The sequence below is a fragment of the Coregonus lavaretus genome (assembly GCF_964263955.1).
Source record: "Coregonus lavaretus genome assembly, chromosome: 2".
In the NCBI taxonomy this organism is placed as follows: domain Eukaryota; kingdom Metazoa; phylum Chordata; class Actinopteri; order Salmoniformes; family Salmonidae; genus Coregonus; species Coregonus lavaretus.
In genome coordinates, this window is record NC_139989.1 from 39,669,943 (window position 1) to 39,688,416 (window position 18,474).

Sequence of the window (18,474 nt, forward strand, 5' to 3'; positions counted from 1 at the left end):
GGTTTGCACTATGTCATTGGTTCAATTGTACAAGGCCAAGTAGCCTAAATTATGTGCAGCTCAAATATTTGAACATATTGGACATATTTATTGGACTAAGGTCTGTGAGGTCAACAATAGACAATACAGGTCCCTTAGCTCTGAGAGAGAGAGAGAGTGTCAGTAATGTCTCTGTCTCAGTATGTTTTGTATACGAGGACACAATGTGTCGGGAGAAGGGAACGAAAGCTCTTTATATAGTGTCCTTAAGCTCCTCAATAAACTTCTACATACAGGTGTAGGATCTTAATTGAATCACTCTTTTGTTGCTGAGAATTTGAGCTTCATGATTTACATAAATTCACTGAAAACCTGCACTAACACACAGTTATTTTGACAGTATTGCACTTTTCATGTAACCTAATTTTGGCCAGCTAATAGCCTAACCACTGATCAAGCAACATTGTGTACTAAACGTTCAAATCCTGTTGCTGCACCATTATTTTGCTGCAAAAATACTGATCCTACATCTGTACATAGATAGACCATGAGACAGACAGAGACACATACAACAGAAAGGGGGAGACAATAAATTCTTATTTTTAAACGGCGAGATAGAGAGAGAGATAGAGATAGAGAGAGAGAGAGAGAGAGAGAGAGAGAGAGAGAGAGAGAGGCAGATAGAGAGAGAGCACCAGGTGAACAGAACACAACTCTGTGACCTGGTGGGTGCCTCTGGGCATGACGCTAATCTAATCAGCTTACACTCACACTCCTACAAAATCCACATCCGATTGGCTGCCATGCCCTGGCATGCCCTCCTCTCAACTTCAACCTTTAACCTTTTTCACCTAGCCATCCCCCAATCCATTTACTGCTACATCACCCGCCATTCACTACAACGACAAGCCTTTTAGTTGCTTCAGTGTCTTAGTATTAAATCGGTATGTTGTGGTAAAGATGTAGGTTCTTAATTTACTCTTTTGTTATTGAGAATTTTCCTGCACCGCAGGATATGCAGATGAGCTTCGTGATTTACATAAATCCACTGAAAACCCACACTAACACACGGTTATATTAACAGTATTGCACTTTTCATGTAACCTACTTTTGGCCAGCTAATAGTCTAACAACCAATCAAGCAACTTTAAACTAAACGTTCAAATCCTGTTGCTGCAGGATTATTTTGCTGTGGCAATATAGGTCAAATTAAGATCCTACACCTGTACGGTTGCTAAACAAAGAAGAAAACGATTGTGAAAGCATGACAGATGATTTGAGTGCGTTCTGAGCTGGAGTGGCATAAGCTAGGAGGTAGATTTAAATGTAACAGAATGACCTCCGTCAGTCATCTTGCTCTGTGTGTGGCCCAGCAGGTGGCTATGAGCTGACTACTGTCAGCCGATCGGAAGAGGAACCATACAGGAAGAGCTGTGAGCCTGTTCTACAGTGCTGTACCAGCCTCTTCCTGACATGCTCTCCTGTAGCGTAGGACTGCCAGTCTGTACCACCCCGTGCCCGCAACCACACACCCCTGACACATAAACACACACAATGACACACTACTGTACACACACACACACACGATGATCAGTCATCATTACATTTACATCATTTAGCAGACGCTCTTATCCAGAGCGACTTACAAATCATCAACACACTACTATATACACACACACACGTCAATCATCATAGGAGCTGCTCTGTATCTGTATCTGGCTGCTGGGTGTTGCCAGTAAGTGAACTCTGTCTAGCGGTGGGTGACTGACAGACAGACAGACTGACAGAATTCATCGGCCTCTGTGACCTTACCAGGCACCTGGTTCCCACCATTAGCACCTTTGTTGTCAACTCCACCAGAGGGTTGAGATAGTTCCCCTCGGTTTAGTACTTACCACAACAGCCAAACATAGTGGCACATTGAGACCTGAGGAGAAGTGAAAGTTGCTCCCTTTTGCTTTTTTCTTCATCTTCAGCATTCACTCTTTATCATTGAAGTGAATCTTGAGACTCTTTTGTGAGCCACCCACTTATAACGGCATTAACTGACACACATCACTAGATCGCAGATAGAGAGCACACTGCTAGTCGACCCAATGAGAGATCTACACAGTGTAAAAACTGAAAGGAGAAGGTCACACTGCTTACCTCTTGTCTTCAGGTCTTGCTACCATGTAATAGCAGGATATTATGAAGAGGAGCACTCCAAACCTGAGGGAGAGGGAGAGAGAAAGAGAAAGAGAAATAGGAAGTGAGTATAACCTTGCGTGCTACTGAGGAAGTCGTCTTTTTTCAAAGGGACCACAACATTGACAAAATCTGATCACAAAAGCACTTGATGATGCTGTTCACTAGTGGAGAGCTCCCACAAACCTTAGCACCTCAATGGCATTTCAAAAATCATAGCATACATATTAACTTTATTTTGAATGTTTAAAGGAGGATGGGAGCTCCGTCCCCCTCATGCATTTATCCGTTTTTGAAAGGAAATGGGACACAGTGAAATAATTGATGGAGGGGATGGGATTTGATCCCTAGCCGCTCCGGGCAATGTATGTTGGGAAACCACACAGCTGCCGCTGCGCCACACTGCCACACATATTGTCTATCTTGTCAAACACGTTGAATTTATATGCCACCAACAACAGTTAGTAGGCTAATGCTTCATATCAAGCTGTTTATGATCAACATCGTATCAGGTAAACCTGGGTGGCAGGACAAGAGTGATGTGCTTTAAACTGCATGGAGGTCATGAGGGAGTCATACCTGTCCAGCCCCATGTATACCCAGAGGCTACTGAGGGGCTGAGGGGTATGGGTTAGGAGAAGCCTGCTGATGGGCAGAAGGGTATGTGTTAAGAGGAGCCTGCTGAGGAGCTGAGAGGTATGGGTTAGGAGAAGCCTGCTGAGGCGTTAGGGTTAGGAGAAGAGGAGCAGAGGGTCAGACCATGATTGATTAGAGATAACTCTTTCCTCTGGTTGAACCAGGAACAAGCAGAACATCAGGACACCACATGCTGTTGCTGTGCAGAGGCTCCAAACAAAACATTCACATATTATCTTGATTTCTGTCTGGATCTCCTTCCACCGTCTCACGCTCTCCCTTCATGTCTCCCTCAAGTCTCCCTCCTTGTTTCTGCTCTCTAACTCTTCCTCTCTCTCCCTACAAATGACAGCCTGAAGATTTCACCAGTCGTCCTCCCACTACCCCCATCTCCCCCAAACAGACACACAACAACTGAGTCCAACGACATCCCAACCTAGTCTAGAATCAGTCAAGGTCCTGTGTTTAGTGCCTGGTGGACGTGGTGTTGGAGGAAGGCTGCAAACAGACATGTGACCACCATAACCTACACTGCCCCCTAACCTATTTCAGGCTCGCTGCACTGGCTCAGCCCTACTGTGCTCTGTTGTACACGTACTGCAGCTGCACTGGGTGCAGTCAGTCAGTCCACCCCCTATCTAAGTACCTTTTCTTTTTCCTGCCTCTCAGACCACAATACTACCCTGGCAGACAGTCTCATGACCCCAATTTAACAGGAAAAAAAATGGAGAAGGAGAGAGAAAAAATGAGCGAGTGACAGAAAGGGCAATAAATCAGCCAATTGGTCAATGAGGCGTGAAACAAGCTACATCCTGGTTCTTCACCTGTGACACATGAGGTCAGAGGTGAGACAGAGATCAGAGGTGACACCAAGGGAACCTACGTCATTGGTCTGGTCAACACACACATACAGTATATACAACACCTATCATATATGAGCTCAAAACATTACATATTAAGGATGTTAAATGTACAGTGACTTTAAAATTCAACCTCCAGGCTTATGTGTACATTCTTTAGATTCAATTAACCAGTACTGGAGCCATAAGTTAATAATGCTCAAGTAAGTACAATACTGGAAGTCTTTCCATCAAGTTCAAAACCATGTCAGTGGTCTATCAAGACAGCCTGGCCTCAGAGCCATACGAAGCATACTTTATGTATTTCTGAGCACCTCCAAGAAGTATGATACCTACTAATGGTCAAGTTACTTTAGACAGAAACAAAAGTAGGGAGGTTGGTCTGGGAGTATGGGTGGGCATAATCCGCAACCGTCAAGCAATCCAAAGGTTGCGGGTTCATGTCTCGTTGGGGACAACTGTATCATTTTAGCTAATCCTTCCCCTAACCCCTATTCTAAACTTAACCCAATTCACCTAACCTGCTACATAAATTCACCTAACCTTTGTCGTATTAGTTCTCCTAACCTTTTACGTAAATGATCTTAGTCATTTTAGCAGACGCTCTTATCCAGAGCGACTTACAGTTAGTGAGTGCATACATTTTTTCATACTGGCCCACCGTGGGAAACGAATCCACAACCCTGAGATTGCAAGCGCCATGCTCTACCAACTGAGCAACCATTGTCATTAGTTTCGCTAATCGCCAACGTAAATTATCCACATAATTCTACTTTGTTGTTATGGCGCAACAAGCAACCTGGTCTCAGAGAAAGAAGTATCATACTATACGTCCTCGAAGATGCATAGTAAGTTGTGTCATCCAATTCATATGTTATTGTACGACCAGGTAAGACGTATGATATTGTACGACCGCTATTCCATTCATAACGTAACCTAACGTAACGTAACATATCATACTAAATGGTATGTTACAGACTTACATACAAAATAATACGAATTGCCCTGAAACCACGTATATTATAATTATAGTATTATTGATCAAGAGCAACTATTAGCCTTTTACTGCAGTGGGCTAAATCAGGGTCACACAGTGTTTCTTGATAGTCTTAAACAAATCTACTTTGAAATAGAAGTATACACCTCACACACATGGTTATGGGCTTTTAAAAAAAAGAAGGCACCTGTACCATGTCAGATATAGAGTTGAAATGTATTCAATTTTGAGTTTGCATTCCAATATTACACTTTATATACATCACAGAAGACTGAAATATAACAAAACCGTTTAATTATTTGTTATTTTTTTAATTATCAATTTTTTTCTTAAAACTGCTTTGTTAGTTAAGGACTTGTAAGTAAGCATTTCACTGTAAGGTCTACACCTGTTGTATTCGGCACATTTGACAAGTAACATTTGATTTGATTTGACATAGAAACACCAGATTTTCACCGTAAAAAAATAAATACGTTTGATTAATTATGAAATTATGAAACATATGAATAACATTCCACCCATGAGGCCACTAGAGGGTGATTTGGTCATTTGACTGCAGGACTACAACAATAGGAAGCACTGGTTATGGAGGTTAAAGATAGCGTGGTGATGATGCATCATAGTTCAACCCCAGTGAACTCACTAATGGCCCCGAAAAGACCTCCATCTAATCTCAAACTGTACAATACTATCCTCTGTTATTCAAGAAAGTACATTACTGTCTGATAGAATAGACACATTGAGGGATATTACTGTTATCAGGTCATGTGTCCGGTTAGCAAAGGCTGACCAACACAGTAGCAAGAATTAAAACCAGATAGATATCTGCAGCACAGACACAGGGCCACACACACTTCCACAATCCACACCCTTGCAAACATGTACAGTTGAAGTCGGATGTTTACATACACTTAGGTTGGAGTCATTAAAACTCGTTTTTCAGCCACTCCACAAATTTCTTGTTAACAAACTATAGTTTTGGCAAGTCGGTTAGGACATCTACTTTGTGCATGACACAAGTAATTTTTCCAACAATTGTTTACAGACAGATTATTTCACTTAAAAATCACTGTATCACAACTCCAGTGGGTCAGAAGTTTACATACACTAAGTTGACGGTGCCTTTAAACAGCTTGGAAAATTCCAGAAAATGATGTCATGGCTTTAGAAGCTTCTGATAGGCTAATTGACATCATTTGAGTCAATTGGAGGTGTACCTGTGGATTTCTTTCAAGGCCTACCTTCAAACTCAGTACCTCTTTGCTTGACATCATGGGAAAATCAAAATAAATCAGCCAAGACCTCAGGAAAAAATTGTAGACCTCCACAAGTCTGGTTCATCCTTGGGAGCAATTTCCAAATGCCTGAAGGTACCACGTTCATCTGTACAAACAATAGTACGCAAGTATAAACCCCATGGGACCACGCAGCCGTCATACCGCTCAGAAAGGAGACACGTTCTGTCTCCTAGAGATGAACGTACTTTGGTGCGAAAAGTGCAAATCAATCCCAGAACAACAGCAAAGGACCTTGTGAAGATGCTGGAAGAAACAGGTACAAAAGTATCTATATTCACAGTAAAACGAGTCCTATATCGACATAACCTGAAAGGCTGCTCTGCAAGGAAGAAGCCACTGCTCCCAAACCGCCATAAAAAAGCCAGACTACGGTTTGCAACTGCACTTGGGGACAAAGATCGTACTTTTTGGAGACATGTCCTATGGTCTGATGAAACAAAAATAGAACTGTTTGCCCATAATGATCTTTGTTATGTTTGCCTTGAACGCCGAAGAACACCATCCCAACCGTGAAGCACGGGGTGGCCGCATCATGCTGTGGGGGTGCTTTGCTGCAGGAGGGACTGGTGCACTTCACAAAATAGATGACATCATGAGGAAGGAAAATTATGTGGATATATTGAAGCAACATCTCAAGACATCAGTCAGGAAGTTAAAGCTTGGTCGCAAATGGGTCTTCCAAATGGACAATGACCCCAAGCATACTTCCAAAGTTGTGGCAAAATGGCTTAAGGACAACAAAGTCAAAGTATTGGAGTGGCCATCACAAAGCACTGACCTCAATCCTATAGAAAATGTGTGGGCAGAACTGAAAAAGCGTGTGCGAGCAAGGAGGTCTACAAACCTGACTCAGTTACACCAGCTCTGTCAGGAGGAATGGGCCAAAATTCACCCAACTTATTGTGGGAAGCTTGTGGAAGGCTACCCAAAACGTCTGACCCAAGTTAAACAATTTAAAGGCAATGCTACCAAATACTAATTGAGTGTATGTAAACTTCTGACCCACTGGGAATGTGATGAAAGATATAAAAGCTGAAATAAATCATTCTCTCTACTATTATTCTGACATTTCACATTCTTAAAATAAAGTGGTGATCCAAACTGACCTAAAACTGAATGTTTACTAGGATTAAATGTCAGGAATTGTGAAAAACTGAGCATAAATGTATTTCGCTAAGGTGTATGTAAACTTCCGACTTCAACTGTACGTACACAAACACACACAGTAGCAGCCCTATGCTTTAGTCAAGTACAGGCCTCAGTTGTCTCATCTTTACCTTGGCCTTCTCTTCAAAGACCACCAAACCGCAACCCTCGTGTTTCATCTTTATTACTTCTCCTAAAGATGAAAAATACTTTGGCTACTTCACCCAAATCATTCTCACGCACAGGCACTCAGCCCAGTGCCATTCTGACTGGATTTATTATACACAGAGAGCAATACCAATGGATGTGGTCTGCAAAACAACAACAAAAAACTATACAAAGACACAAATATGTACAGAGACAAGCAAAGAAGCCCAATTGCAATTGCAGCAAAACGCAATAATGCATTCTCCACCCAGCTGGATGTGGTCCTTCACAACTAAGAGTACCGCCAGCCTTGGTTGGGTTTGTGTGTTGGAATATCAGTGTCCTGTATGCTAGAGCTGAGAGAAGGCACATAGAGAGTTTACTTTCATTATTTTAATTGTGTAAAACATGTCCAGGAATCAGACATTTCTACCTGAGATATACTTTGATAGAAGCACCTAGGAGACTTGGAGGGGGAAGGAGGACCACCTATTGAAGTGCCCCCAGGTCCAGGTCTGTCTTACAGCTCTTTGGCTTCCAATTCCTATACGAGGAGATCGTGTCCTTTCTGTTTGTGATATTCCAAGCTGTTCTCCCAGTGATTGATACAGAGGAAATCAATTCACTGTGAATTAGAAAGTCAAGACAGCTGGATTAGAAAAAACTATTTCCTGTTCAGAGAATGAGAACGGAGAGAGTCAGTCAGTCAGGGAGCTGGGACATCTGCCCTTACTTTACTAAACAGATGAAGAGAGACAAGGTGTTACATTACCATAGCTATTTACTGTTAATTTGCTGAGTGACCCCCCCCACTCATACAGAGGATTGTCTTCATTCATAAATAGATATAACTCTGAGATAGTAAATTAAAAGACATGATGGTCCAGTTACTGCTCGACTAAGCATATCCTCACCCTCTTGTTTTGACTCTAAATCTACAGCAGGATGGAGACAATTTCATTTCACTGACAAACCAGCACCTGGTCATTCCTGCTGCTATTTTTAAATGCTAACAGCCAGCCAGCCAGGCAGACTGAGCTTTAAAAAAAAAGAATTGAATACAGAAAAAAAAGACAGCCAGGCTTCTCACTCAACTGCTGTGTCTCAGATGTGTCAAAGCGCCCCCGGGGAGAAGAGAGGGAAAAAAGTCTCACTGAGCACAAGTGACCATCAGGGAGTCAACAAAGGGCAGAAAACATAATCTGTATTTGACAGAAAATGGGACTACACACTTGTCCTTTTCTTTGATGGCAGACACTGTGTGTCTTGAATACTGTCAGAAAGAAAAGGAGAGAAAAACACACAGTGTGATGCATCAACCATCACTCTTCCCGAGCTCAGTCTCAGTGACTCCACTGGAACCACTATGTCCCTCTGGTTCGTTGTGTATGGCCCACCCCCACCACAGGAGATAGAACCACAGTGGGTAGGCCTATCATCCTCTACAGTCTACAGCAGTGTGTTACTGTGTCCGTCTACAACCCTGTTGTGACATGATTATTAACAGAGACAGCGTAAGTATAGGCTACAGTTAAGAGCCAGTCCTTAACCCTGAAGGGTCGCTCTACTCCACTCTTTCCACTGGACACTCTGGGTGTGTGTCTGTGTGTGTGTGTGGACGTGTTTGACTATACTTGTGGGGACCAGAAGTCCCCACAAGAATAGTAAATGGAAAAAAATGTGACCAACTGGGGACATTTTGTAAGTCCCCACAAGGTCAAATGCTATATTTCTAGGGGGTTTAGGGTTAAGGTTAGAATTAGTGTTAGGGTTAGAATTAGGTTTAGGGTCAGGAACTAGGGTTTGTTTAAGGGTTAGGGTTAGGAGCTAGGGTTAGGTTTAGGGTTAGGATTACGGTTAGGTTTTTGGGTTAGGGTTAAGGTTAAGGTACGGGTTAGGGAAAATAGGATTTTGAATGGGACTGAATTGTGTGTCCCCACAAGGTTAGTTGTACAAGATTGTGTGTATGTGTGTGTGTGCCTTTGTGCATCTCCAAATTGCAACTCCAGGATGTCTAGCAAGATCTCCAGTAAATCTATAAATATCTCAAATAACATTACACATTGTATAGAATGAAAATGAAAACAAGGGTTGGGGCTCTTTTTACAAGAAGTCTGTCACCCACTCCTTCCTCTTAGGAGAAACAGCATTTCACTTACACAAGTACTTCCTGTTAGGATCTTATATGGCAAACTGCCGCGCCACCCACCACCACCACCACCACCCATGTGAAACTCACAGCTTGTTCATTCGCGATGACACCTACTACCCACCTAAACAACACACAAAATCAACCAATGGTGGACAAGTCATTGTAAAATATGTTGACAAAGAACATTATAAATTCAAGTGATTCATGTGACTGCAAATAGAAGCACATTTACTCTACTACAGAAAGCAGAAGACACGTCAATGATTTACCTCAAATATCCAAATCAACCCTACTACAGTACAAATAAAATAATGTATCATATTTAAATGCAATCTGATTGCAGTATTACCTTTAAGTCAGATGCGTGACACTGTGATATTTAAGGTTATAACGAGACAGGGGAAATGCCTGTGAGAACTCAGCACTGTACAAAGGCCAGGTATAGAGATATAATAGGGGGAACTTCTACTGATAAATGGTATACAGATATAGGATCTTAATTTGACCAGTGTCTCACTGCAGGAAAATAATCCTGCAGCAACAGGAAATATAAATTATTGTGTGGTTTATAATTAATGGACATTTTTGTAGGTGCTGACACATTTTAGTTAGGGCAAATCAAGTCTGTAATTTTAAAGTGGAAATTACAAGTTTGCATTAAAATGTCCTGCAACAACAGGGTGATCAAATTAACATCCTACACCTGTAGGGACTTGCTGTTCTTATTGACTGACTGTCTGGACTGACTGTACACACTACACAGCCTGGCTGGCTGTTAGGCAAATCTTCATGAACATCAAACAGGCTGTAGGACTGTGACAACAGTGCCCTGCCTGCCTCTGACAGTAGCCTCTGCACTGCGGCTGGCTATGTCAACCCCTCACCTCCCCCACTCACTCTCTCTCTCTCCCTCCCCACTCAATTAAATTAAATTAAATTAAATTAAATTAAATTCAATTCAATCCAATCCAATTCAAAGGACTCTCTCTCTCTCACTTCTCCCTCTCTCACAGTGTTTCTCCCCTCGTCCACTCCCCCCCAGTCTCTGTCTCCTCCCCCCACTCAATTCAAATCAAAGGGCTTTATTGGCATGAGAAACATATGTTTACATTGCCAAAGAAAGTTAAATAGATAAATAAAAGTGAAATAAACATTAAAAAAGGAATAGAGACATTTCAAATGTCATAGTATGGCTATGTACAGTGCTGTAACGATGTGCAAATAGTTAAAGCACAAAAGGGAAAATAAATAAATGTAAATATGAGTTGCTGTGATGGCACACTTTAGTATATCACCTAATAGATATGGGAGTTTATCAAAATTGGATTTGTTTTCGAATTCTTTGTGGGTCTGTGTAATTTCTCTCTCTCCCTTACTCTCTCTCTCCCCCCTACACTCTCTCTCTCCGCAACTTTCACGGTACCATGACTGGCTCTGTGCATTATCACAATGTCCCCTGCCAAGGTTTATAAATAACTTCTGAAGTAACAGCTGAGTGTAAAATTAAGCGCTTAACCTGCATCCAGTGTGTCTAGCCCACATAGCGGCATCCGTCTCTCTCCCCCTACCCAACCCAACCCCCAGGCGGATCCACACTCAGACGGGGGAGCACTGCAGTCCAAAGGGCACGTTTTTAAAACAGGCGCAGCAGCTCGAGGCGAGCCTGTGATAGCCAGGACCCAGAAGAATGGGAGTGGGTGGGGGTAGTTTCAGGATTTTGAGGTGGGGTGTTAAGGGAGGGTCCCAGACAGATTTAGGCAACTGTGAAACCTTGGACCGTCAAGAGAGTGCAATGGTTAGAATATAACACGGTAGAAATGTTGTGTTGACCTCTACTGTAACCCCTCACATCATTACATCACAGCAGACCACTCAGTCTAGTAGAGTCCTGCCTGGCTGGCTGCAAACATTAGGCATGGACAAAGTGCAGCTTGCTTGTTAACAAGTCAACTTGCCAGTAGATAGGAAGCAAAACACAGAATGTGAAACTCCCAGTAGAGACCAGACTGCGAGGATGGATTCCAGGCAAGGCCATCCAGCGGAGTGGACAGAGAGAGTAGCCTCCATAGAGACTGTGAACAGGCTCATGTCAGGGACACTGCATTGGACTTTACGGGTTGTATTGTGGTAGCTACAGTAGACATTCCGATCATCATCTCTGATATACCCCAGAGGATAACACATGACTGGGTCTGTGAGGTGTCAAGAGGGAAAGAGGAGGGAGGCGTCAGGAGAAAGGGACTAAAAGAAGCCCTTTGTGCCTCCCAGTTCCAGCCCAGAGGGGATGACACTACAGTCGTGACAGGAATAGCATCCTTCCATCACCCCAACCCTCCTCCCACCACCATATTTACTGTATACAGTAGACTCAACATGACATGGCTCATCAGTTCACTACCAAGGTCATGTAGGCTAGGCATTATGTGGGCTCTGTTGATGGGTGTTTGTGGGCATAATGTGTTTGTAGGGGTGTGTGTGGGTGTGTGTGTGTCTGCTCGTGTGTGTGTGTGTGTGTTCACACACGCTCATCCCTGCATGTGCACATTTGCTTCCGGCTGTGGGTTGGGTCGATTTAGAACTACTTATTCATCCTGTAGCAGGACATCACATCATGGTCTGGTCTCTCTGCCCTGTGGTTTATCCATCCTCTCCCATCAGCACCACTGTTGCCTGTCTGCCAGCTCTAGTGTGTTTCTCACAGCTCCACTGCACAGCAAGACCCTCCACTAACACATCCACACAACACATCCTAAGGGAAGCAACATTACAGTTGAGTAGAGCGTGGCTACTGTGTAAGTGTCATTTCTTTCATGAAAACTATTTATTTGGGTTTGTTTGTGTGTGCGTGTGTGTCTGTGTTAGCGTGCAAGTATGTGTGTGTGGGTTTGTGTATGTCTACAGACTGGTGATAGTTGAACTAAGGCTATGTTGGCACAGTCTGTCTGTCTGCCTGCAGGGGACATTGGTCTAAATGAGCATGGCTAAAGGGTCATCGGGGTCATATGTTTGTCATTAACTTCATGACAAACGTATGACCTCCATGCAGGCCCAGGGCTGGGCTGGGCTCCTCTTAAAGAACAGAGTGGTTACGAGACACACAAACATACACACACACAAAGCTTTTATTCATACTGAACATAACAACAGCTCTTCATAGAGAGGTCGATGTAACCATCAAAGCATTTGTCACCATCTGATGGGAGCAGGGATACTGAGGGGTACTGAGTAAAGCAGGAGAGAGGGCAGTGCTCTGTAAAGAGGGACAGTCACATGTTGACACGCTAATGAATCTCATAACGAAGCGTATTCAACAGGGGAGGTTCCAAGGCCTGTCTCGGGGCCCTTTACGGCCGGGGCCTGATATAATCATTACGCTGTTAGGAGCAGGAACAATGGAGGGACACAGAGGGCTTTGATCATGGGACAGACCCAAGGGAGGGGACGGAAGGAGATCGATGGGCAGCGTGGCTCAGAGGACCCCTCGTGAGCCGCCCTAGGGAGGGACGGGTATAGAGAGGAGGAAGGATGACGGATGACAAGGTGACTGGTTTACACAACACGACTGACATCCACTTCCCCAAACTTTTTAACCTTCTGAGCTGGAAAGGGGGAACTAAAGACGAAAACCTGTTATAAAAGGCAGCGTAACTGTGGTAACTAACTCAGAAGGTGAGTGCTCTGCACATGGGTCGACTGACTCCCACTACCACTTAGCCCCATCGATCAGGTATGTCACGCACACACGTTGCTAAGGAGAAGTCGGCCAAGCGAACCTTTTGCACTCCGCTGGCGAACACACGCTGCCAGATTGAAAAGCCCAATGCTACCTACTGAGAGAAGAAAAGAGAAAATACATGAGTGATGTCATTACCATCTATCCAGCTGTAGAATACTAATACTCCTGCAGTCGATAGTAGCCTTGGAGCTGAGAACACAATTACCTGCAAGCTGTGATTATGGTGCGCAGAGAAAGGAGGAAAGACAGACATTACACACACTAACACACAACAAACACACACAGAGTAGACAGGCTCTCACTGTGAATAAGCATCATTCTGACTGACATTTTCACACAGCAGCCAGGGACTCAAAATGTGTGGTATTATTTGGATCCTGAGAACCAGGTAGGCCAGACAGCACTCCACCTCTTTCTTCACCCACACCCCCTGTTACAGCTCCCTCAGTGGGATACAGAGAGAAGAGACTGTCTTGGATGTTTGAACAAAAGGAAGAGCACACATACAAAAGAAACACCCACCATACTGTATGTCAATATTGATGACAGTAAAAAATGAGAAACTGTGAAATGCTCATGGATGTTACTTGTGTATGTCAAAATGACTGCCATCTATTGTAGGCCACAGGACTATCTGTCTATCTCGCTCTGTCAGAGTCTAGCAGTAATAATGTATGTCCTCCTGACTGGTTCTATAGGGGAAAGGAAAGGAAAGGAAAGGAAAGGAAAGGAAAGGAAAGGAAAGGAAAGGAAAGGAAAGGAAAGGAAAGGAAAGGAAAGGAAAGGAAAGGAAAGGAAAGGAAAGGAAAGGAAAGGAAAGGAAAGGAAAGGAAAGGAAAGGAAAGGAAAGGAAAGGAAAGGGGGATATCTAGTCAGTTGTACAACTGAATGCATCTTCCACATTACAATTATTATTATTATTTTTTGTCATTTAGCAGACGCTCTTATCCAGAGCGACTTACAGTTAGTGAGTGCATACATTTTCATACTGGCCCCCCGTGGGAAACGAACCCACAACCCTAGCGTTGCAAGCGCCATGCTCTACCAACTGAGCTACAGGGGACATTACTCTGAATCAGAGAGGTGAGGGGGGCTGCCTTAATCAAAGTCATCGGTGCCCGGGGAGCAGTTGCTGTTGGGGGTTAACTGCCGTGGTCAAGGGCAGAACGGCAGATTTTTCCACCTTGCCAGATCAGGTATTCAAACCAGCGACCTTTTGGTTACTGGCCCAACACTCTTAACTGCTAGGCTACCTGCCGCAAAATGTATTTGAACTCACATATCACAATCTAAAATAATAGTAGGCAACATTTTAGGTTTTACATTAGAAATGTGACATTTTTCATGGTTATATGTCCATTTTTAAGCACTGTTGAACGAAGAGCTGTTTGGGAGGCAAATTAACGTCTCTTTTAGGTGAACGGAGCCAAAAGATCAATGTAATTTTGTTAGGTAAAAAGGAAAAGGAAAAATGGGATACCTAGTCAGTTGTACAACTGAATGCATTCAACTGAAATGTGTCTTCCACATTTAACCCAACCCGGGAATACTGAGTGGTGGGAAATGCCTGGGCTTTGTGCTATCTGGGAAATTGAGCTCCTTCTTCACAAGTTGGGCATTGTGGCTAAAACCAAAGACCAACTCACACAGCGTGGAAGAGAAGAGAGACATGTAAGTCCGAGAAAAAGGTGGTTGTAGTTTTAATAGTAAACAAAAAGCATCTCAACATCAGCACACATTCTTGACAAACCAACTGTTTGTTTCTGGGTCTACATTCATTACTGTCCTAGAAAGAGAAATAAACAGCTACCCTATTCTAAACCTAGGCTACCATCCCAACCAGGAGTGAAGACAGAACCCGACATAGCTCATTGGCAGGCCTTCTATTTCAAAACCAAAGGAGCTATTTCTATACTTTAACTCTGTACCGGGCGTGACGGGAGCAGCACGCATACATGGTAATTGAAAGGGATTATCTGACTACACAGATCCATGGACAGCCTGAGACTACGCGTCTCGACGCAACACAGAGGCCCCAGCTCTCTGAAGGAATATAAGCCTTCTCCTCCCCACCTCTTATACAGCACCAGAGGCTGGAAAGCCATTACTTCCATGTCAGTGGCTGGAACATTAAGAGACTGCAGAGTGATGGAAGGGGAGGGCAGGGCAACAAGAGAAATCAATCAGAGAGGTGGGCTAGGCAGGCAGTAGGGGACAGCCAACACACAGCTCCCAGCCTGCATGGGAAAAGACTGTGTCCACATGTATGGGTGATCAAACACAGTCCGCCATTGACAACTGCTCAATGCAATCATGCTGATGTGGTTACCTACTTAGGCTGCATTTACACAGGCAGCCCAATTCAGATATTTTGCCCAATTATTAGCAAAAGAGCTGATCTGATTGGTTAAAATACCAATTAGTGGGAAAATATCAGAATTGGGCTGCCTGTGTAAACGCAGCCATAGTGGCAAGAAGAATTCAGATTTGTGGCTTGTCTGTGAGTGCCTCTAGATGCAAGAACACAACACCGCATAAGGGATAGTCATACGCAGCTGTCATAATAAAAGGTTTCTTCTGCAAGACCATGTTCTAGAAGAATATTGCACCATAAACATGTCATTACTGTGGCTCTGCAGCTATGTCCGATGAATGATGCTTTAGCTCACAGTGAACGGACCAGCTGTTTCTGCTGAGTCTTGGCTTTGCAGCACAGGAGCCATAGTCCACTGGTGATGGCATAGAGAGAACGGGCCTGGCCTTTTGCAACGCTGTGGTCAAATATTTAAAGGGAAGAGTAGAGGGAGGGAGGGGGAGGGAGGGGGAGGGAGGTCAGCTTGAAAAACACGCTGGAGAAGCATGTGACAGCGAGGATCCGCCAATGAGAGCCAAGGTAGTGTAGCCAGGCCTGGCAAAGACCAAATGTCTGTCTGTAGAGTGAAGTGTAGTTTTATAACAATATTTTAATGGAGTACACTCCCAGTCTCATTAATGAAGGACATGGGTTTTTCAATAGTTTTTATCAAGAGTTAGTTCAGGTCACGTAGTCAGGAAAGACACCTGACCTTAGCCAATACATTTTAGTCATTTAGCAGATGCTCTTATCCAGAGCGACTTACAGTTAGTGAGTGCATACATTTTCATACTGGCGCCCCGTGGGAAACGAACCCACAACCCTGGTGTTGCAAGCGCCATGCTCTACCAACTGAGCTACAGGGGACTAATATAGCAGACTTACTGGAATAGCGAGTGTTTACAATGTCTAACCGTATTACATCTTACGTCACCGTTGGTTATGTCTGTTCATTTGTCCCTCCTTGGAACCCATTAAAGGAAGTGTCCAAGTATACACTAGAGACTTCAGGTAAGTCATAGTGGCTTCCTCTTTCTCTGAAGTAGGCTAGGCCACATTCCTGTTACTCTCACTATGTTGTGGAGAAGGGCTTTGGATCAGGCAGGTTGACGTTTATTGGGATGAGTCTTGTTCTGGAAGCAGAACTGAATGATTTCCACTAGATGGACCAGCCGCAAAGTCAAAATAGGCTATATTGTAAAAATCATGAAAACAAACATCTGCTTTTTGGTTGTAGCCCTTTACACTCGTACCTGTATATGTGTTGGAAATGGCAGATTTTGGCACCGATTAGCACCTAAATTGGAACACAGTAGCTGTACAGTAACATGCTATAAATGACGTCAGAGCTCTGGTTCTGCGCTTCACAGAGCTGTATGGGTTTTGACTGACAGCCGTGCTGAACTTGAGCACCGCGCGTGACAGGAAGTTGCCCCCATCCCTCCCATTAATTGGGAAACGTTTGTAAAAAAAAAATTGTCTGAGTGAGGGAAGTGCTGTAAAGTATGAGGACTATGTATTTTTGAAAGATGAGACGTTGAGGATTATAATAAATACCACTTTGATGTCATACAAGCAAGCCAAACACCTGTGAGTCCAAATGTGCACTTCACATTTCCATATCATAAAACTCATGTCATATACCGTGTCAACGTTCATGATCACTATGTTTGATGAACAGTCACAAGATGACATGGTGTCATGCCCTTGGCTGTTCAGAACAGAATGATTGTCCATTGTGAAGACAATTCGCAACGGAACACACAGCTGAACGCACGCATGACTCCTTTCTATGCGCACCAAATTACAATCCGTTTCTCTGAATTGCTATGTGAAAGCCTAGCACTGTAAGATCATATTTTATAACATAGCTAGTCATGTTGGCAATAGAACAAGCTTTCAAATGATGCCCACCTGACCCGTTTTTGGATTACGTAAACACCAACAATAATTGTGTGATTGCGGGGATGCAGGGTTGAATCCCCTCAAGATCGTTCAAAACCACTCAAATTATGTGACCCGTGCCTTCTGAGAGGTTCCAGTGTGTCTGACAGAACACAAGTGTTCCACTGTTTCAAGGCAGGTTATCGTTTTTGGTCGGGAGGCAGCTCTGCAGAGTGGTCACTAGCTGGCAAAGCCACAAAGTCATTAAATCCTAACCTTAACACTAACCTTAACCACACTGCTAACCCTAATGCCTAACCCTGACCTTTACCCTTTACACTCGTGGGTATTGCATAAGCATGGTAGCAATGTGGTGCAACATAAGACATCCTGACCTTTACCCTTTACACTCGTGGGTATTGCATAAGCATGGTAGCAATGTGGTGCAACATAAGACATAAAAATAATAAGGGTTTGAGTGAGAGGACTAACAGGTGTCTCCAAGTGGCCACACAACTCTCCAAAGTGTGCACAATTCCTAAGTAATTTCAATGCACTTTATGACTCAAAGAAGAGTCTTCAACTATAAAGGTGCTTTTTTGAGCTCTCCTAGCTGCGCCGTTGAGGAACTAGAGCACACTTGTAGTTGTTTTGTTTGGAACTCGATTTACACTAGATATACAAAAGTATGTGGACACCCCTTCAAATGAATGGATTCGGCTATTTCAGCCACACCCATTGCTGACAAGTGTATAAAATCGTGCACACAGCCATGCAATCTCCATAGACAATAATTGGCAGCAGAATGGCCTTACTGAAGAGCTCAGTGACATTCAACGTGGCACCGTCATAGGATGCCACTTCTCCAACAAGTCAGTTTGTCAAATTTCTGCCCTGCTACAGCTGCCCCGGTCAACTGTAAGTGCTGTTATTGTGAAGTGGAAACGTCTGGGACCAATAATGGCTCAGCCGCGAAGTGGTAGGCCACACAAGCTCCCAGAATGGGACCACCGGGTGCTGAAGCGTGTAGCGCGTAATAATCGTCTGTCCTCGGTTACAACACTCACCACGAGTTCCAAACTGCCTCTGGAAGCAACGT

General features: G+C 43.7%; 1 protein-coding gene across 1 annotated transcript in view; it reads right to left on the minus strand.

The window, feature by feature from the left end:
• Positions 1 to 18,474, minus strand: part of LOC311102390 (signal transducer and activator of transcription 5B-like) — a 73,798-nt gene that overhangs the window by 16,097 nt on the left and 39,227 nt on the right. The window contains exon 2 of the mRNA XM_084143718.1: positions 2,128 to 2,190. Coding sequence (XP_083999844.1) covers positions 2,128 to 2,153 — 26 coding nt within the window. The 5' untranslated portion in view covers positions 2,154 to 2,190. The remainder of the gene's footprint in view (positions 1 to 2,127; positions 2,191 to 18,474) is intronic.